The following is a 20,327-nucleotide window of genomic DNA, read 5'->3' on the forward strand; positions in this document are numbered from 1 at the left end:
ATGCCCCTGTAGATCCCCACAGATCCCTATACACCTCTATAGACCCCTGTACATCCCCACAGATCCCTATAGACCTCTATACACCCCTGTAGATCCCCACAGATCCCTATACACCTCTATATGTACCTGTAGGTCCCCACAGATCCCTATACACCTCTATAGACCCCTGTACATCCCCACAGATCCCTATAGACCTCTATACACCCCTGTAGATCCCCACAGATCCCTATACACCTCTATACACCCCTGTAGATCCCCACAGATCCCTATACACCTCTATATGTACCTGTAGGTCCCCACAGATCCCTATACATCTCTCCCTATACACCTCTATATGTACCTGTAGATCCCCACAGATCCCTATACACCTCTATACGCCCCTGTAGATCCCCACAGATCCCTATACACCTCTATATGTACCTGTAGGTCCCCACAGATCCCTATACATCTCTCCCTATACACCTCTATATGTACCTGTAGATCCCCACAGATCCCTATACACCTCTATACACCCGTGTAGGTCCCCACAGATCCCTATACACCGCTATACACCCCTGTAGATCCCTATAGACCTCTATACGTACCTGTAGGTCCCTATGGATCCCTATAGACCTCTGTACGTCCCCTCAGATCCCCGGTGGCGGTGGGGGGGGCCCTTCCCCGCCCCTCTCCCCTCAGCTTTTCCCGCCTTTTCCCCCGCGCACGCGCACCCCGCGGCTCTGGCGCGCACGCGCAGAGCGGCCGCGCGCCCCCGCCCCTCCCCGCGCGCCGCGCGTGCGCCTTGGGACGGCGCAGGGCCCCGGCGGCGGAGGCAAGATGGCGGCGGTGGTCCAGAATGTGGTGAAGCTGTGAGTGCGTGTTGCCTTCCCCCCTTCCCCCTTCCCCCCCCCCGCCTCCATTTTCTAATTGCCCTCACACCGCTCCGCGGGAGGGGGGGGAATGGGGCGGCGCGGGACGCGGGGTTCGCCCTTTCCCCGCTCCGGAGCGCGGTCTGTGTGAGGGGGGGGGGGGGGGGGTGTGCGCGCTCATTGTTCGGGGTGAACTTTTGCTGAGGCGGGGGGGGGGGGGGTGTAGAATCCGTCCGTCCGGTGCCGTGAGGGGAGACACCCCCCCCTCATATAGCGCTGTAAGGGGCCTTATAGAGCGCGGGGGGGGGCGGTTCTGAGAGGGGGGCCTGTAGAGTTCAAAGGGGGGGGGGGTGTCCCTCATGTGTGGCCTTGTGAGAGTGGCCTATATAGGCCGGGGGGGGGGTGTCACCCCTATACGTCCCTATACATCCCTGGGAGAGGGTCTTACAGATGCCGGGGGGTGCGTTTACCCCCATAAGGCTCTTTGAAGGGCGCCTTATAGAGTGGGAATGGTCCTATAGAGCCCGGGGAGGGGGGGGTGTGTGTGTGTGTGTGGTGTGTGTGTGTGTCCCCTATGGCCCACTGAGGGGTCTCTATAGAGCCCTGAGGGTGGATGTTCCCCTCTGTGGCCCTATAAGTGAGACACCCCCCCATATGGCCCCATAGGGGCTCCTATAGGTCCTCCTGAGGGAAGAGGGGGCCCTACTCTGTTGTCCTATACGCTGTGCCCTATAGAGCCCTGGGGGGGTGTGTGTGTGTGTCTCCTCAATATGTCCTTGTGACACTATAGAGCCCTTGGGATGGCGGCTCCCCTCCCTATACAGCCCTAGGAGAGGGGCCCTATAGGGGTGGGGTCCCCTATATGGCCCTATAAAGGCTGACGGGGGGGGTCCACCCCCTATACATCCTACAAGGGGGGGGCATATATACCTTTGGGGATGTATACAGCCCCCCACTATCCACCCTGCTGTAGCAAGGGGGGTACAGGAGGGCCCCTATATGGTCCTATAAGGGATTTGTGGACTTTGAGATGTTTGTTGAGCTTTGATTTAGCGTCTCCCCGTGGGTTTTTTGGCATTTCCAGGGGTTTTTTGGCATTTCCAGGGGTGTTCTTTTGCACTTCCAGGTGGGTTTTTTGGCATTTCCAGGTTGGATTTTTTTTTTTGGCATTTCCAGGTTGGATTTTTTTTTTTTTGGCATTTCCAGGTTGGATTTTTTTTTTTTGGCATTTCCAGGTTGGGGTTTTTTTTTGCATTTCCAGGGGTTTTCTTGGCATTTCCAGGTTGGGTTGGGGTTTTTTTTGGCATTTCCAGGGGGTTTTTTTTGCACTTCCAGGTGAGTTTTTTTGCATTTCCAGGTTGGATTTTTTTTTTGTCATTTCCAGGGGGTTTTTTTGGCATTTCCAGGGGGTTTTTTTGGCATTTCCAGGGGGTTTTTTTGGCATTTCCAGGGGGTTTTCTTGGCACTTCCAGGTTGGGTTGGGTTTTTTGGCATTTCCAGGGGGGGTTTTTTGCCGCTTCCAGGTGGGTTTTTTGGCATTTCCAGGATGGAGTTTTTTTGGCATTTCCAGGATGGAGTTTTTTTGGCATTTCCAGGTGGTGTTTTTTTGCCATTTCCAGGTTTTTTTCGGCATCTCCCGGGTTTTTTTACCGTCTCCCTTCAGCCTTCGGCGCCTCGGCACCGTTGCGTCCCTGCTGCAGTTCCCTCCAAAACCTTCCTTCTTGGTGGGGTGTTGGTGCAAAACGGGGTGCGATTTGCACCCCCCGGCTCTCCCCCGAGGGGCTGAGGGTTCGTTAAGAGGCATCGGGGTCTCTGACGAGCTGCGCTTCGTTAAGAACCGCGGCTCCAGCCACCCTGCAGCCCCATTAGCAAAGCTGCTGGAGAAACTCATGTCCGGCCGAGAACCCCCTTTTCCTGGATCGTTCCTGCGAGAAGCGCAAACCGCGAGTCGCAAAACACCTTTTTCAGGCTCTTTTCGCCCCGAATCGACGGGCCGACGCTTCGCAACGACGCGACTTCGCCGGCGCCGCTGCGGGTCCGCGGCTTTCCGTGAACTCGAGCGCGTCAAGCGGCGTCTTGCCTTGCCCCTCGCGTCGCACAAATGTATTTTATTTATTTGAGAAGCAGCCGTTGGGTTTTGAGGACAATGGAGAGGAGCGTGGCACAATTTTGATTTTTTTTTTTTTTTTTTTTTTTTACTTTTTAAAGCCGTTCCCAGGGTCATTCTATCTCCGGGTACCATCAGCAAAGAGCCCCGTGGGCTCTCTCCATCCCCTCAGCGCTCCGAAAACCCGTTTGGCGAAGCTTTTTTAGGGGCTCAAACCAAATCCTGGCGCGTTTCTCGCCCAACCCAAGAACCCTCCATTAATTTGCAGTTAAAACACCCGCGGATTATTATTTTGGGGTGTAATTGCCTCTTTTTTGCCTCCCCCAACTCTGAAACCAAGCCAGCGGGGAAAAAAATAAGTTAGAAACTAAACTCTTTTTTTGGGGTTGTATTAGCAGAAACGCCAAGTTTTCCTCCTCTGCGCTGACGGGGCTTCACCTGGACGGTCCAAGGAGGTTTTAGGGCTCCGCGGCGTCGGTTATCGGGGCGCGGCGGGGTGATTTTGGAGGCAATTAAAAGCTTGAGGAAGGATTTACATCCCCAAACGCCGTCAGCGTGCCCGTCGCCTGGGATGTGGGCTCCCTCTGCAGTCAGCAGGGAGAAAAAAAAGGCAATTTGGCAGTTTTTTGGTCACTTAATTGCTGCTGGGACACCGAACGCCGGGAGATGAACCCCGTTTTTTGAGTCCGGCTGACCGCGCTCTGTCAGGAAACGAGCGCGGCGAGCCTCGTTTGCATTTAATATTTACCAATATCTTTTTTTTTTTTCCAGTTATTCCCTCTTTGCCTCTTTTTTTTTTTTATTTTCTGGCCCGTTTCCGCTGCTGGGCGAGAGGGCCGTTATTCACTCGTCTCAATTAGCCCTTGCGGGGGCTCCTCGAGCTCTCTGCAGTTGTTCCAGCTGGTATTAAAGTGTCAAAATCAATAAATATCGACACAAACAAAGAGTCCATCTCCTCTCCTGGCATCGGGGAGGGGGAAAAAAACTCGGTGTCCAGCAGCCGAACGTCTCAGCTCTTCCCCCTCTCCCTGCCGTGCGTGGTGGGAGGGACTCGCTGTCCAAATTATTGTAATTACGGCTACAAATGAGTGTAATTACCTACCGGTCTCCGGTTGGAGGAGATGTGGCCCGAAGAGGTCGTGCTCTTAGAAATGAGAATGAGGGATGATGAACGCGCTCGAGGAGAGCGGGGGGAGGTTGGTGACGCGTCGGTGCTTCTTGGGAAAGGCTTCGGGGGCATGGAAGATGCTGAGGGGGTCTCCTGAGGGTGAGGGGATCCCTTGAGGGTTAGGAGATCTCTTGAGGAACACTGAGGGGATCTCATGAGGCTGAGGGGATCTCTTAATGCCAAGGGGATCTCTTGAGGAACACCAACAGGATCTCTGAGGCTGAGGGCGTCTCTTGAGGAACGCCAAGGGGATCTCTTGAGGCCAAGGGATCTCTTGAGGAACACTGAGGGGATCTCTGGAGGAAGGCTAAGGGGATCTCTTAACACCAAGGGGATCTCTTGAGGAACACGAACGGGATCTCTTGAGGAATGCCAAGGGGATCTCTTGAAGGCTGAGGGGGTCTCTTGAGGCCAAGGGATCTCTTGAGGAATGCCAAGGGGATCTCTTGAGGCCAAGGGGATCCCTTGAGGAACACCAAGGAGATCCCTTGAGGAACACCAATGGGATCTCTTGAGGAACACTGAAGGCATCTCTTGAGGGTGAGGGGATCTCTTGAGGGTGAGGCGATCCCTTGACGAACACCAAGGGGATCCCTTGACGAACACCAAGGGGATCCCTTGAGGAACACCAATGGGATCTCTTGAGGAACACTGAAGGCATCTCTTGAGGGTGAGGGGATCTCTTGAGGAACACCAACAGGATCTCTGGAGGCCAAGGAGATCTCTTGAGGATCACTGAGGGGATCTCTTGAGGGTGAGGGAATCTCTTAACACCAAGGGGATCCCTTGAGGAACACCAACAGGATCTCTCGAGGCCCAGGGGATCTCAACGATGCCACGTTTCACCTGCCGGCAAGAGAAAGGCCACGATGGCCTGTGGTGGCCACCCCAGAGGAGCTTTTCCGGGCCACGCTTCCTCCAAGCAGGAACGTGGTGGCCTCTCCCTCTCCCAACGAACACGTGCCGGGGTTGGGGTGATTGGGGTGAGCACTGAACCCCTTTTCACCCAGCGCTGAAGCACTATTTTTTTTTTTCCCCCCCCCGGCAGCCTCGGGGAACAGTATTACCGCGATGCCATGGAGCAGTGTCACAACTACAACGCCCGGCTGTGCGCCGAGAGGAGCGTCCGCCTCCCTTTCCTCGACTCCCAGACCGGCGTGGCCCAAAGCAACTGCTACATCTGGATGGAGAAACGTCACCGCGGGCCGGGTACGGCGGGAAAACGCCGCCCTGGGGACGAGGGGCGGGGGCGTGTGGCCACCTCGGGTCATTTTGTTTGTTTTTTTTTTTTAATTTTTTATTAAAGGTTTAGCCGCTGGGCAGCTTTACTCCTACCCCGCGCGCCGCTGGCGGAAGAAACGCCGCGCTCACCCTCCGGAAGACCCGAGACTTTCCTTCCCTTCGATCAAACCAGGTAAATCCTTCCCGGCGCCGCTTTTTCACGCGCTCAGGGGTGATTTTTTTGTGGCGATATCGTGCCCGAACAGCACCAAATTACAGAAAAAACATCAGCGATGTTGGTAAAACCCTTCGCCCGACCTCGCGAACGTGCAGGATCTCGGCGCCTGCGGATGTTTCACCCTGATTTTTCTCCTTTTTTTTTTTTTCCTCCCCGCAGACACGGATCAGACGCTGAAGAAGGAAGGGCTGATCTCTCAGGACGGCAGCAGCCTGGAAGCGCTTTTGAGGACCGACCCGTTGGAGAAACGGGCCCTCCCGGACCCCCGCATCGACGACGACAGCCTGGGCGAGTTCCCCGTCACCAACAGCCGCGCGCGGAAGGTACGGCGGGGACGGGGTGTCCCCCTCCACCTTCAGAAAGGGACCTTCTGGGGAAAACACGCCCGTTCCGTGACACCGCTCTGGATTTTTGTCCTCCCCTCGGCTTCCCCCGTGACTTTTAGCCGCGGCGGGAGGATTTGGGGGGGGTCAGAAATGGTGTGAACGGCTCCGTGGGGCTGTCGGAGAGTGGGAGTTGGGCGCCCGGCGGCGACGTCGGGTGGGTGGGGGGATGTTCCCTCCTTCACGAGCAGGGTGGAAGCTCCCCTCGTTCCTGGGGAGGGAGGTTTTGGCCCCAAAATTCAGGGGAGGGGAAATTCTGGCTCCAGAATTCAGGGGAAGGAAAGTTTTGGCTCCAAAAATTCAGGAGAACGGAGATTCTGGCCCCAAAATTCAGGGAAAGGAAAGTTCTGGGTCCAAAAATTCAGGGGAAGGGAGTTTCTGGCCATGAAATTCAAGGGAAGGGAGGTTCTGGCCCCAGAATTCAGGATAACAGAGGTTCTGGCCCCAAAATTCAGGATAACAGAGGTTCTGGCCCCAAAATTCAAGGGAAGGGAGGTTCTGGCCCCAAAATTCAGGGTAACAGAGGTTCTGGCTCAAAAAATTCAAGGGAAGGGAATGTCTGTCCCCAAAATTTAAGGGAAGGGAGGTTTTGGCCCCAAAATTCAGGGGAAGGGAGATTCTGGCCCCAAAATTCAAGGGAAGGGAGGTTCTGGCCCCAAAATTCAGGGGAAGGGAGCACCTGGCCCCAAAATTCAAGGGAAGGGAGGTTTTGGCCCCAAAATTCAAGGGAAGGGTGGTTCTGGCCCCAAAATTCAAGGGAAGGGAGCATCTGGCCCCAAAATTCAGGGGAAGGGAGATTCTGGCCCCAAAATTCAAGGGAAGGGAGGTTTTGGCCCCAAAATTCAGGGGAAGGGAGCACCTGGCCCCAAAATTCAAGGGAAGGGAGGTTCTGGCCCCAAAATTCAAGGGAAGGGAGGTTCTGGCCCCAAAATTTAAGGGAAGGGGGGTTTTGGCCCCAAAATTCAAGGGAAGGGAGGTTCTGGCCCCAAAATTCAGGGGAAGGGGGGGTTCTGGCCCTGAAATTCAAAGAAAGGGAGTTTCTGTCCCCAAAATTCAGGGGAAGGGAGATTCTGTCCCCAAAATTCAGGGGAAGGGAGGTGCTGTCCCCAAAATTCAGGGGAAGGGAGGTTCTGGCCCCAAAATTCAGGGGAAGGGTGTTTCTGGCCCCAAAATTCTTTTTTTGTGTGGATAAACTCTTCCAGGTTTGTTTAAAATCCCAACAGCTGGGTCTGAAAAGGGCCCGGCCGAAGCCGTTTCTCTGCCGACCGTCCGGCCCCTCCCCGCTGTCTCACGGGGTGTTTAATCCCAGGGAAAAAGGTGTTTTTCAACACGTTTTTTTTTATGATTTTCCCCACCGGTGCGTGTCCCCTGACCCTCTAATTAATCGTTGCCTGGTGGGAACGGGCTAACGAAGCTCGGAGCAGAGACCCCTGGTTTGGTGGAGAAACAAGCGAATCAGGGAGAGAGGAGACCCCAAATTTGTCATATTTGGCAGAAAAAAGGAGCTGGGCTCATCTCCAGCTGGATAATTCAGGTCCAGCAGCCCCTTTTCACCCTGATTTGCCACAAATCAGAAGCTTTTTTGAAATATTAAGGTCTGGAGCTGCGTAAAACCTTCCCTGCTCTCCCTCCTCCATCAGACCCACCGATGGCGGGATTGTAGGAGCTTCCCCTTTTTTCCCTTTTTCCCCACAAATCAGACCAAAACCCTCTGCGACCGCCGTCGTAGCTGCTTTTTTCTACCCAAAACACCCCGCAGGGGTTTTTTTACAGCACTTTTGAGCATGAAAATTTTTTCCGAGCCTCGTCCCTTTTCCCTTTTTCTTTGACTTCTCTTTCTTCAAGCGTCTTCACGACACGTTGGGCCCTTTCTGTGATTTTTTTTTTTTTTTGGGGGGGAGGGATAAAATGCACCGGATCGCCCTTTCCATCCCCAAAAAGTCACTTTTTTTCTCCTCTTTCCGTATTCCAGATTCAGAGCGGATTCGGCTGCTGCCAGGCGACCCGCGGCCGCGCTGATTTTTCCGCTTTTCCCAGGATTTTTCCCCCTTTTCCCAAGATTTTTCCCCCTTTTCCCAAGATTTTCCCCCTTTTCCCAAGATTTTCCCCCTTTTCCCAGGATTTTTCCCCCTTTTCCCAAGATTTTTTCCCCCTTTTCCCAGGATTTTTCCCCCTTTTCCCAGGATTTTTTCCCCCTTTTCCCAAGATTTTCCCCCCTTTTCCCAGAATGTTTCCCCCTTTTCCCAGGATTTTTCCCCCTTTTCCCAAGATTTTTCCCCCTTTTCCCAGGATTTTCCCCCCTTTTCCCAAGATTTTTCCCCCCTTTCCCAGGATTTTCCCCCTTTTCCCAAGATTTTTCCCCCTTTCCCAAGATGTTTCCCCCTTTTCCCAGGATTTTTCCCCCTTTTCCCAGGATTTCTCCCCCTTTTCCCAAGATTTCTCCCCCTTTTCCCAAGATTTTCCCCCCTTTTCCCAAGATTTTCCCCCTTTTCCCAGGATTTTTCCCCCTTTTCCCAGGATTTTCCCCCTTTTCCCAGGATTTTCCCCCTTTTCCCAAGATTTTCCCCCTTTTCCCAGGATTTTCCCCCTTTTCCCAGGATTTTCCCCCCTTTTCCCAAGATTTTCCCCCTTTTCCCAAGATTTTCCCCCTTTTCCCAGGATTTTTCCCCCTTTTCCCAGGATTTTCCCCCTTTTCCCAAGATTTTTCCCCCTTTTCCCAGGATTTTTCCCCCTTTTCCCAAGATTTTCCCCCCTTTTCCCAGGATTTTTCCCCCTTTTCCCAGGATTTTTCCCCCTTTTCCCAAGATTTTCCCCCTTTTCCCAGGATTTTGCGGGATAACCCCTCTCCTCTTTTCCTAGCGGATTCTGGAGCCCGATGACTTCCTGGACGATTTGGATGATGAAGACTACGAGGAAGATACGCCGAAGCGGAGAGGGAAGGGGAAGGCCAAGGTGAGGGCAAACGGGTGGGTTTGGCTCCATCCTGATGGTTTTTTTTGTGGCGTTTCCTGGTAAATCCGCGACGTTGCCGGTGCTGGAATAACCCCGACGCCTCCCGGCTCACCTCACCCGCTCTCAGATCCCTCCCGTTCGTTAGCGGCCTAACGAACGCTCGCCGAGATACCCCGTCTCCGCCTCTTCCCAAAGCGGGGAAAAAACCCACGGAAAATCCCCAAAAATTGGGATTATCCAGGAATACCCCACGCAACGGCCGTTCCGGGTTGGCCCCACTACGTGGCAGTGTTGGATCGCGCTTTGCTCCGACGCCGGAGCGCCGCCGCTGTCCTCTGCGCCGCCCAGGGACGCGTTTTTTTACCTAAATTTTGACTTTTTCCCCCCTCTTTTTTTTTTTTTTTTTTTCCTTCCCCCCCTCAGGGCAAAGGTGTCGGAGGGGCTCGCAAGAAGCTGGACGCAGCGATATTAGAAGACCGGGATAAACCCTACGCTTGCGACAGTGAGTACGAAAAACTTCTTCTCGCCGCGTAGGGAGCCAGGCTGCGTTGCTTTTTGGGTTTGAAACCTCAAAAAAAAGTCGATTTTTTTTTTTTTTTTTTTAATTGTTTTTTTCACGCCCCGGGGCGGGGAGTTTTGGAACCCCTCGAATCCTCAACCCTCCTCCGACGGTCGAAGGGGGCTGGAACGTCCCCATCTTCCGCGCGACCGACCCGGCACGGAAAAAAATGACGATAAACCTCTCCCAATCTTGAAAAAAAAAAAACCCCAAAACGGTTAAAACCAGCCCCCCCGCCATTCTCCCAGTGGCTTTCCAGTTGGATCTGTGTCCATCAGACTGGTTTTGAAGCTGTACCCCCACCCCCCCGCCCTTGCCCCCCCCCCCCACTTTGCGCTCTCGTGCCTCGTTAAAGCCACTTAACGAGTTTTTGGGGCTGTGAAATGTTGGTCCTGCTCGGGCTCAAACCCTCCTCAGCTCCTCGGGGTGGGGATTTTATTTCTGAGGCGGCTCCTCTGCAAGCCCCAGGGTGGCTGATGCTTCCTCCTCACCTCCCTCCTCCTCCTCACGTTGAGGAAGGGGAGAAAATAATTAAAAAAAAAAAAAAAGAAAACCACGCAATTGAACAGGGCGAACGGAGCAAAAAAGGGCAAGTGAGGCTTTGAAATGACCTTTCTCTCTTCTTTCTCCTGTCCTGCAAGAGCTGACACGAGCTTCTTCCCCCAAAACCCACCCCCAAACCCCAAGAGTTGTGTTTTTCCTCCCCTTTTTTTTCTCGTTTTAAGAGTCCGTCTGTCGCTTGGTGCGTGTGCGTGACCTGGTGCGTGTGTGTTTTCTCACGACTCTCTTTCTGTGTTTCAGATAGTTACAAACAAAAGCATACCTTGAAACCTCCCGATCGAGGTAGTCCACTCTCTGTCTGCTTTTTTAATTTCCCTTCCTGCTTTTCTTCTTCTGAAACGCTTGGTTTTATATTTTTTTTTTTGGTCGCTAAACCTTGCTGGAGCGGGGCGGTGGGGCGGGGGGGGGTGTGGGGGCAGCGCGGGGGGCAACGACACACACACACAGGAGAAGCCAAAGGCCACTGAGCGACGTCAGAACCGGCCTCCCCGCCGGCACCAGCTCCTCTCCGGGGCTCCCCCTGACCCTTTTCCAGCGGGGAGGAGCGGTCGTGCGCGGCGACCGGAGAGGGAAAACAAAAATTTCACACACCCCCCCCCCACCCCGCGGCGACGGGGATGGGAAAAAAAAACACCGTGTTTCCACCAACCCCCATCCCTCCCTCCCAAACCCCGCGCGCCCGGGACGTGCCGCCTTCCTTTTAAGTGTGTTGCTGCTTGTGGAAAAAAAAAAAAAAACAACATTTTTGCTTGAAAAATGCGCTTTTTTTTTAAAGCAAAAAGCCCTGAAACGGGTCAGCTCGCAGGTTCGGCGAGTAAACACCCCGCAGCCGGAGAGTTGAAACTGTCTCTTCGCGGCGGCTCCTCCTCTTCCTCAGGAAACCTGACTCGTGTTTAGATACCAGCCTGCTTGTTTTGGGGGGAAAAAGGTCAATTTTAAACCCGGCAGGGGAGGAAAGGTGGGGGGGGGGGAGGGAGGAAAAACCCGCCGCCTGCCAGCTCCGCGTGGCTGCTCCCAGGGCTTGACCCCACCGTGCCCTCGCTTGGCGCCGGAAAAGCAAAATTTAATGTAATAAGGTTGTAATTGCTGGTTTTTCGGGTTGTTTTTTCCCCTCCTCCGCTGGGCTCGCGCCGCTTTGCCGAGCCGCGCCGGCCCCGCCAACCCCCCCGGGGGCAATTTCTGGGGGTTTTTCACCCCAAAAAAAACCCCGCGCTGGCTGAGCCGAGCTGCTTCCCCCCCGCCCTTATTTTTGAGGCGTGAGGGGGGGGGGGATACAAACCCCAGGTGGGGTTTTTCCAGGTTTCCAGCGAGCCAAAAAAGTCTGGGATGTTGCAGAAAAAGCTCCAAGTTCAGGAAATCTCATCCCAAAGCGATTTATGAATTTTTTTCGCTGATTTATGAAGGTGTTGGGGGGTGGAAACGCGTTGCCAAACGTCTGCCACGCCCCGTAAATCCCGCGCTGGCTCTTTTCTGAGGGGATTTCACCCGATCCTGGTGCCCAACCAAACTCTCTCCGCCCCGCCGGCTTCGTGCTCGTCCTACACGGGGCTGAAAGGGGGGTTTTGGGGTGTTCTCAGAGCCCCACAACTAAAAATCCACCCCAAAAAACGCCCCCCTGGAAGACCAGTGAGAGCCCATTTCCCGGCAGGGACGGCGCTTCCCCGGTCCAGGGGTGCTCAGAGGTTTCCCCAAAGAAGCTCCCGCTGCCAGACCGAGGGTGAAAACTCCCGACCCCGCCAGAAAAACGGGGCGAAAAGCAGCTAAATTGAGGGTGTTTGGGGTTTCCTGCCGCGCTCGGGTCAGGCGGGTCCGAGGAGGGAGCGGAGATGGCCCGTGGCGGCTGCGATTTCCCTCCTCAGCGTCCCCCCAAAAAAAAAAATCATCCTCTTTGTGCGCGTTGAAGACAGCCTTGATTTTTATTTGGCTGGTTTAGGTGAGTTTTTGGGTGGGAAATTCACCCCCCCCCAGTGTCTCTCCACCCGGGTTTTGCCGCTTGGGTTGATCTACGAGGGCTGTAGAGCTGCGCTTAACGAGCCGCCGTCGTTACCCGGCCGTGGTGGGGGGGGGGTCTCCATCCCCCACCAAATCAGCATGGGAGGCTGCTCCGGATCCGATCCGCAGGGTCCAACCCCAAACCCCCTTCGTTAGGACGGTTTTAATAAATTCCAGGTGATTTGGGGGCAGAAGGGGAGCAGCCGTTGGCGCTCAAAGCCCGGAGATGGGACCGGGATGATTTGGGGTGCGGGAATTTCGCTCCCCATCGGGGTCGAACTCAGATTTTTTTTTTTATCCTTTTTTATCCGTAGTTGCGGGAAACGATACAAGAACCGGCCGGGATTGAGCTACCACTACGCTCACTCCCACCTGGCCGAGGAAGAAGGTGACGACAAGGACGATTCGCAGCCCCCCACTCCTGTCTCGCAGCGATCGGAGGAGCAGAAATGTGAGTAAAAACCCCCCTGCTCTGCCCAAATCCCCAGCGTGAAAACCACAAAATCGCTCGTGCCGGGGCCTGGGAGCGAGCGGCCTCACCCCAGGGCTCAAAATTGCCAGAAAAACCCGCTCCGAGCGCGGTGATTTGCGCCGTGGAAGTGTTTTTTTTCCCCGATCCCACGCGGAAAAGCGTCGCCCCGCGGCTAATCCGTCTCTCCCGCTCCGCTTTTCCAGCCAAGAAAGGACCCGACGGTTTAGCTTTGCCCAACAACTACTGCGATTTCTGCCTGGGAGACTCCAAAATCAACAAAAAAACGGGACAACCGGAGGAGCTGGTGTCGTGCTCCGACTGTGGGCGATCAGGTAAAGGCGGGAAAACCTCCTCCGCGCCGCGGGCGTCGCCAAAACCGTCTTCGCCTGCCTGAAAAAACGGTGGATTTGGGTTGGGGTTGGGGAAAAAGGGTTTTTTTTTTCTCCTCGGCGAGGCGGCCTTGCTGCCTGTCCCTGCCTTCACTCGCGTCCTGCCTGCTCCGCAGGGCACCCCTCCTGCCTGCAGTTCACCCCCGTGATGATGGCGGCCGTCAAGACGTACCGCTGGCAGTGCATCGAGTGTAAGTGCTGCAACATCTGCGGCACCTCCGAGAACGACGTGAGTACGCCCCCCAAAATGGCGGGAGGGCGCCCCCCAAAATGGCGGGAGGACGCCCCCCAAAATGGCGGGAGGACACCCCGCAAAATGGTGGGAGGGCGCCCCCAAAATGGCGGGAGGGCGCCCGCAAAATGGCGGGAGGGCGCCCCCAAAAAGGCGGGAGGGCGCCCCCCAAAAAGGCGGGAGGGCGCCCCCCGAAATGGCGGGAGGGCGCCCCCCGAAATGGCGGGAGGGCGCCCCCCGAAATGGCGGGAGGACACCCCGCAAAATGGCGGGAGGACGCCCCCCAAAATGGCGGGAGGGGGCCCGCAAAACGGCGGGAGGGCGCCCCCAAAACGGCGGGAGGGCGCCCCCAAAACGGCGGGAGGGCACCCCCAAAAAGGCGGGAGGGCGCCCCCAAAATGGCGGGAGCGTGCCCCCAAAATGGCGGGAGGGCGCCCGCAAAATGGCGGGAGGGCGCCCGCAAAATGGCGGGAGGGCGCCCGCAAAATGGCGGGAGGACGCCCCCAAAAAGGCGGGAGGACGCCCCCAAAATGGCGGGAGGACGCCCCCAAAATGGCGGGAGGACGCCCCCAAAATGGCGGGAGGACGCCTCCAAAATGGCGGGAGCACGCCCCAAAATCGGCGGGAGTGTGCCCCCAAAATGGTGGGACTATGCCCCAAAATAGCAAGAGTATGCCCCAAAATGGCGGGAGTATGCCCAAAACTGGCAGGATGACACCCAAAAATGGTGGGAGTCCCCCTAAAAAAAATGGGAGTACTTCCAAAAATGGCAGGAGTACCCCCAAAAATGACAGGAATACCCCCCAAAATGATGGAATACTCCAAAAAAATGGCGGGAGTACGCCCCCAAAATGGCGGGAGTACCCCTAAAACCAGCAGGAGTACCCCTAAAAATGATGGGAGTACTCCCCAAAATGGCAGGAATACCCCCAAAATGATGGAATACTCAAAAAAAAATGGCGGGAGTACCCCCAAAAATGACAGGAATGTCCCCCAAATCAATGGAAGTACCCTCCAAAATATCAGGAGTACCCCCAGAATTTACATGAGTACCCCCAAAATGATGGGAGTACTCCCCAAAAAGGACAGGAATGCCCCAAAAACTATGGGTGTACCCCTCAAAAAGGCAGAATTACCTCCAAAAATGATGGAAGTGTCCCCAAAAATGACGGGAGGACTGAAAAAAAGACAGGAATGCCCCCAAAAAACAACAGGCGTGCCCCCCCCTAAAATGGCGGGAGTATCCCCAAAAGCAGCGGGTGTACCCCTAAAATTACAGGAGTGCACCCAAAACCGATGGGAGTACCCCCGAAAAATGATGGGAATCTTCTCAAGAAGCAACGGGAGTACGCTCGAAAAAGACAGAAATAACCCCAAAAAACAATGGGAGTACCCCCGCAAAAAATGGGAGTACACCCAACCCCCCAAAACAACGGGAATCCCCCCAAAAACAGCAGGAGAAGGGTCACCCCCCCCCCCCCCGAGAAGGTCCCCAGGGAACCCCCTGAGGACACAGAAGAGTCTTTTTGGGGGCAAATCTTCGTATTTTAATAATCTGTAGAACACCAGAGAGGCTTTTTTTGGGGGAAATCTTTGTGCTTTTAATGTTCCATAGCGCACACCCATCTTTTTGGGGTGAAATTTTGTGATTTTTAATAGTTTGTAGGACACGTCAAAGGCTTTTTGGGGGGAAATCTTTGGGTTTTGTTAGTTTGTAGGACACTGGGGAGTCTTTTTGGGGAGAAATCATCGCTTTTCTGGGGGAAATTTTGGGGCTTTAATTAGTCTGTAGGGAGTGGGAGAGTCTTTTTGAGGGAAATTTTGGTGCTTTAATAGTTTGTAGGACAGGGCAGGGTCTTTTTGGGGGGAAATCTTGGTGTTTTAATAGTCTGTGGGACACAGGAGAGGTTTGGGGGAAAATCTTTACATTTTATTAATCTGTAAGACACCGGAGAGTCTTTTTTGGGGGGAAATCATTGTGCTTTTAACGTTCCATAGCGCACACCCATCTTTTTGGGGTGAAATTTTGTGATTTTTAATAGTTTGTAGGACACGTCAAAGGCTTTTTGGGGGGAAATCTTTGGGTTTTGTTAGTTTGTAGGACACTGGGGAGTCTTTTTGGGGAGAAATCATCGCTTTTCTGGGGGAAATTTTGGGGCTTTAATTAGTCTGTAGGGAGTGGGAGAGTCTTTTTGAGGGAAATTTTGGTGCTTTAATAGTTTGTAGGACAGGGCAGGGTCTTTTTGGGGGGAAATCTTGGTGTTTTAATAGTCTGTGGGACACAGGAGAGGTTTGGGGGAAAATCTTTACATTTTATTAATCTGTAAGACACCGGAGAGTCTTTTTTGGGGGGAAATCATTGTGCTTTTAACGTTCCATAGCGCACACCCATCTTTTTGGGGTGAAATTTGTGATTTTTAATAGTTTGTAGGACACGTCAAAGGCTTTTTGGGGGGAAATCTTTGGGTTTTGTTAGTTTGTAGGACACTGGGGAGTCTTTTTGGGGAGAAATCATCGCTTTCTGGGGGAAATTTTGGGGCTTTAATTAGTCTGTAGGGAGTGGGAGAGTCTTTTTGAGGGAAATTTTGGTGCTTTAATAGTTTGTAGGACAGGGCAGGGTCTTTTTTTGGGGAAATCTTGGTGTTTTAATAGTCTGTGGGACACAGGAGAGGTTTGGGGGAAAATCTTTACATTTTATTAATCTGTAAGACACCGGAGAGTCTTTTTGGGGGGGAAATCATTGTGCTTTTAATGTTCCATAGCGCACACCCATCTTTTTGGGGTGAAATTTTGTGATTTTTAATAGTTTTGTAGGACACGTCAAAGCTTTTTGGGGGGAAATCTTTGGGTTTTGTTAGTTTGTAGGACACTGGGGAGTCTTTTTGGGGGGAAATAATCGCTTTTCTGGGGGAAGTTTTTGAGCTTTATTAGTCTGTAGGGAGTGGGAGAGTCTTTTTGAGGGAAATTTTGGTGCTTTAATAGTTTGTAGGACAGGGCAGGCTCTTTTTTGGGGGGAAATCTTGGTGCTTTAATAGTCTGTGGGACACAGATTTTCGGCGGGAAAATCTTTAATAATCTGTAGGTCGTGACAAAATGCGTTTTGGGGGGAAAACCTTGTGCTTTTGGTAAATCCAGAGGACATGGCGATGCCTCCCTGAGCTTGGAGGGTGACGGGGAAGGACCCTCGTCCCCTCTTATGTCGTTTTTAAGCCAAAACCCGTGTTGAATCACCCCGGTTTTCCCGCCTTTTTCCCGTTTCCCCGCCTTTTTCCCGTTTCCCCGCCTTTTTCCCGTTTCCCGCCTTTTTCTCCCCTCGCCTCAGGACCAGCTGCTCTTCTGCGACGACTGCGACCGCGGCTACCACATGTACTGCCTCACCCCCCCCATGTCGGAGCCCCCCGAAGGTGAGTCCCGCTGCCCCCCCTCCTCCCTCTCCGCCACCAAAATGCCTCTAAACCACCAGAATTCAACCCAAAATACCTCTCAGCCCTGCCGACCCGCTTCTGCCCGTGGTTTTGGGGGGAAATGGTGGATCTGTTGTGCCAAGCAGGTGATTTGTAGGACACGGCACAGGGTTTTTGAGGAGAAATCTTTGCACTTTAATAGGCTATAGGACACTAGAGAGGCTTTTTTGGGGTAAATTATTGTGCTTTTAACGTTTGGCAGCACACAGGAGGCTTTTTGGGGAAATTTTGGGGCTTTAATAGTCCGTAGGGTGTGTCAGAGGGTTTTTTTGGCGGGAAATCTTTGGGCTTTCGTAGTCTGTAGGACACTGGAGAGACTCTTTTTGAGGGAAATCTTCGGAATTTCATAGCCTGTACGACACTGGGGAGTCTTTTTGGGGGAAAATCTTTGCGTTTTAATAAGCTGTAGGATACCAGAGGCTCTTTTTTGAGGGAAATCGTTGTGCTTTTAATGCTTCGCTGGAGTCTTTCTGGGGGAAATTTTTGGGGCTTTAATAGTCCGTAGGGTGTGTCAGAGGGTTTTTTGGGAGGAATCTTTGGGCTTTTGTAGTCTGTAGGACACAGAAGAGCCTTTTTTGGGGAAAATCTTTGCATTTTAATAAGCTGTAGGACACCAGAGAGTCTTTTTTGAGGGAAATCGTCGTGTTTTTAATGGTCCATCCTTTTTTTCTGGGTGAAATTTTTGGCTTTTAATAGTCTGTAGGGCGTGTCAGAGGGTTTTTTTGGGAGAAATCTTTGGGCTTTGATAGTTCATAGGACACCAGAGACACTTTTTTGAGGGAAATTATTGTGCTTTTAACGTTTGGCAGCACACAGGAGGCTTTTCTGGGGGAAATTTTGGGGCTTTAATAGTCTGTAGGGTGTGTCAGAGGGTTTTTTGGCGGGAAATCTTTGGGCTTTCATAGTCTGTAGGACACTGGAGAGTCTTTTTGGGGAAAACCTTTGCATTTTAATAAGCTGTAGGACACCAGAGAGTCTTTTTTGAGGGAAATCGTTGTGTTTTTAATGGTCCATCCTTTTTTCTGGGTGAAATTTTTGGGCTTTTAATAGTCCGTAGGGTGTGTCAGAGGGTTTTTTGGGAGGAATCTTTGGGCTTTTGTAGTCTGTAGGACACAGAAGAGCCTTTTTTGGGGAAAATCTTTGCATTTTAATAAGCTGTAGGACACCAGAGAGTCTTTTTTGAGGGAAATCGTCGTGTTTTTAATGGCCCATCCTTTTTTTCTGGGGGAAATTTTTGGGCTTTTAATAGTCCGTAGGGTGTGTCAGAGGCTTTTTTTTGGGGCAAATCTTTGGTCTTTCATAGTCTGTAGGACACAGGAGCCTTTTGGGGGGAAATCTTTGTGCTTTAATAGTTTGTAGGACATGGGAGAGTCTTTTTAGGGGAAATCTTTGCATTTTAATAGTTTGTAGGACACCAGAGAGTCTTTTTTTTTTGAGAAATCTTGATGCTTTTTAATAGTATGTAGGACACCGAGGAGTTGTGGTGTTGTGTCAAAAATGACAGGGTCCATCATCCCGATTATTCTCTGCTGGAGAACCAAAAAAGCCTTTTTTCACCCCAAAACCCATCCCTTTGCACCCCATATGGGCTGGTAAAGCCAAGAGAGGGGATCGCTCTCCTCTTCCTCCTCCTCTTCCTCCCACCTCTTGTGCTGACTCACGGCGTCGAAGCAGGAAACAAAAAAAACCAAAAAAAAGGCGTTCACAAGAAAAAAAATAAATAAATCTCAGTGACGCCTCGCCGCTGGTTAATTATCTCAGCTGGTTAATTATCAACCCCTCTCCTGGCCGCCTCCGCTCGAAGGTTAACGAGAAAGGCTTTGCGGGTTCACGACCCCCCCCCCCAGCCCCATAAACCCCCCCCCCCGCCCCCCCCGCTTTCTTCCTACGTCTAATTAAGAAGCCGCGACCCTTAACGAAGCCCTAACGAGGCCACCCACGTGTCCCTTCTCTCCGCAGGGAGCTGGAGCTGCCACTTGTGTCTGGACCTGCTGAAGGAAAAAGCCTCCATCTACCAGAACCAGAACAACTCCTGATCCCGCTCCGCCGACCCCGGTGCCCTCGTTCCGCGCATTTTCCCTTTTTTTTTTTTTTTCCCCCCTTTTTTCTTTCCTTTACCCCCTTTTTTCTGTTTTTTTGTTTTTTTAAACCTTCCCCACTATTTTGGGTTGATTTCGGGTATTTTTATCGCTCGGGGAAGGGGCCTCGGGTTTATTTCCTTCCTTTTCACCCAGAGGACGCGGGCCGGGCAGAGCTGCCCTCCCCATCACCATTTTCCCGGGTTTTTGCCCCAAAAAACGAGGCGCCCAAATCCACCCCGGCAACGCAGCCTGCCCAAAAAAACCCCCTCATTCCCTCCGCCCCCAGCCCTTTTCTGAGGAAAATTCAGACCCCAACGCCAGCCAAAGTCACGGTTTGGGGGCTTTTTGTTAATCTCTTGATTTTTTTGGGGTGAGGGTTTTTTTCAGGTTTTCATTTTATTTCCTTTTTTTTTCCTCCACGTTTTTATCATTTTTTTACCCCACCATCTCTCCCGCCTCGGAGGATGCTCCCCGCCGCCCGGCCGCCCCCCCCCCCACACCCCCCACACCCCGCCCAGCCCAGACGAGGCCTTACACCCCGAAATCCTCCTCCGGCCGGCATGAAACGGGGCAAAATCCCTCCATTTTGGGGTTTTCCCCCACCTCCTCCTCCAGCTGGCGCAAAACGGGGCAAAACCCCTCAATTTGGGGCGCAGAGGGAGAAATGCTTCGCCCCGTGTCCCCCCCCCCCCACCCCATCACGGTCGCACAGGGTTTGTTTTGGGGTTTGGGGGGGGGGGGGGATTTATTTTTGCGGGGAGGGGAGAAAAAGCAGCTTTCGCCCCCAAAACACCGCTGAGGGGGGAGAGGCGGGTGACACCCGCGGTTTTGGGGCTCTCTGGGGACACCCCGATACCCCCCGTCTGCCCTCGCCTGCCCCCCCCCCCCCCCCTCCACCCCCAAGGGTCCCGTTGACTGAATGTGCCTGTTTTTTCTAAAAATCAACTTAAAAAACCTACCTCCGAACCCCCCCTCCCCGCCACCGCCCCCCGAATTTCACCTCCCTGAACCCCCCCCAAGAGAGGAGCCAACCGGGACGGCAGCAGAGCAGCCCCGAAACCGGACCCCAGGAGCAGAAAAACGGCCCCAAAATGACTTAAAATACCCCCAAAAAATGACCAAAAGAACCCCAAATGAACCAAAACCGCTCAAAATTGACCAAAATCCCTAAAAAACACCACACCAAAAAGTAAAATAAAATAAAACCCCGGATCTGGGTGACGAAGCAGCTCCAGCCCGGTGGTTTCTCTCCTCCCCCTCCTTGAGCGCGATTCGGGTGGAAATGAAGGCTTTTTGGTTAAAAATGGGTGGTTTTCTCCGTTTTCCGCGCCCTGACGGGGGTGGGACAATGAAATGTCCCTAAACGGGTGGGTTTTTACCCCAATTTCCCCTCAGCAAAGCTTCACGGTTGTGTCTTATCCGGAAAAAGAAGAAAAAAAAAAAAAAAAAAAGTGACACCAAAACGGCTTGTTTTCATAATAAAAATGGATAAAAACGCAGCAGTGTGGATGTGAGGGCGTTTGGGGGCAAAAAATGGGGGGTTTGGGGGCACTGGGGTGAGGGGGGGTGCCTGGGTTTGGGGTAAAAAAATGGGTATTTAGGTGCTGGGATGTGGCTTCTCTGAGGGCTGATAGTGGGGTTGTGCCGCCCTGTTTTTTGG

At 53.0% G+C, this 20,327-nt stretch overlaps 1 protein-coding gene across 5 annotated transcripts; it reads left to right on the forward strand.

The window, feature by feature from the left end:
- The first annotated feature begins 780 nt into the window (after positions 1-780).
- On the forward strand, positions 781-20,166 carry DPF2 (double PHD fingers 2). Of its 5 annotated transcripts, XM_074857813.1 has the most exons (12): positions 781-848; positions 5,172-5,332; positions 5,430-5,537; positions 5,742-5,905; positions 8,825-8,917; positions 9,341-9,419; positions 10,278-10,314; positions 12,338-12,480; positions 12,705-12,833; positions 13,007-13,119; positions 16,445-16,526; positions 18,546-20,166. In XM_074857813.1, the coding sequence occupies exons 1-12, from the start codon at positions 817-819 to the stop codon at positions 18,620-18,622; spliced, it is 1,218 nt and encodes a 405-aa protein (XP_074713914.1). In that variant the 5' UTR covers positions 781-816; the 3' UTR covers positions 18,623-20,166. The 5 variants fall into 5 exon arrangements, 1 of the variants encoding a protein (XP_074713914.1); XR_012627396.1 differs by lacking the exons at positions 10,278-10,314; positions 12,338-12,480; positions 12,705-12,833; ... (1 more) ...; positions 16,445-16,526; positions 18,546-20,166 and adding an exon at positions 7,938-7,983 and having other exon boundaries at positions 786-848; positions 8,193-8,917; positions 9,341-9,418; XR_012627393.1 differs by lacking the exons at positions 10,278-10,314; positions 12,338-12,480; positions 12,705-12,833; ... (1 more) ...; positions 16,445-16,526; positions 18,546-20,166 and having other exon boundaries at positions 786-848; positions 7,938-8,917; positions 9,341-9,418.
- The last annotated feature ends 161 nt before the right edge of the window (positions 20,167-20,327 follow it).

The sequence above is a fragment of the Strix uralensis genome, unplaced genomic scaffold (assembly GCF_047716275.1).
Source record: "Strix uralensis isolate ZFMK-TIS-50842 unplaced genomic scaffold, bStrUra1 scaffold_319, whole genome shotgun sequence".
Lineage (NCBI taxonomy): Eukaryota > Metazoa > Chordata > Aves > Strigiformes > Strigidae > Strix > Strix uralensis.

Coding starts and splice junctions, on each gene's coding strand:
- DPF2 (XM_074857813.1), top strand. CDS start 817: ATGGCGGCGGTGGTCCAGAATGTGGTGAAGCT. Junction 5,333..5,429: donor GAAACGTCACCGCGGGCCGG/GTACGGCGGGAA, acceptor TTTTTATTAAAG/GTTTAGCCGCTGGGCAGCTT. Junction 5,906..8,824: donor CCAACAGCCGCGCGCGGAAG/GTACGGCGGGGA, acceptor CTCTTTTCCTAG/CGGATTCTGGAGCCCGATGA.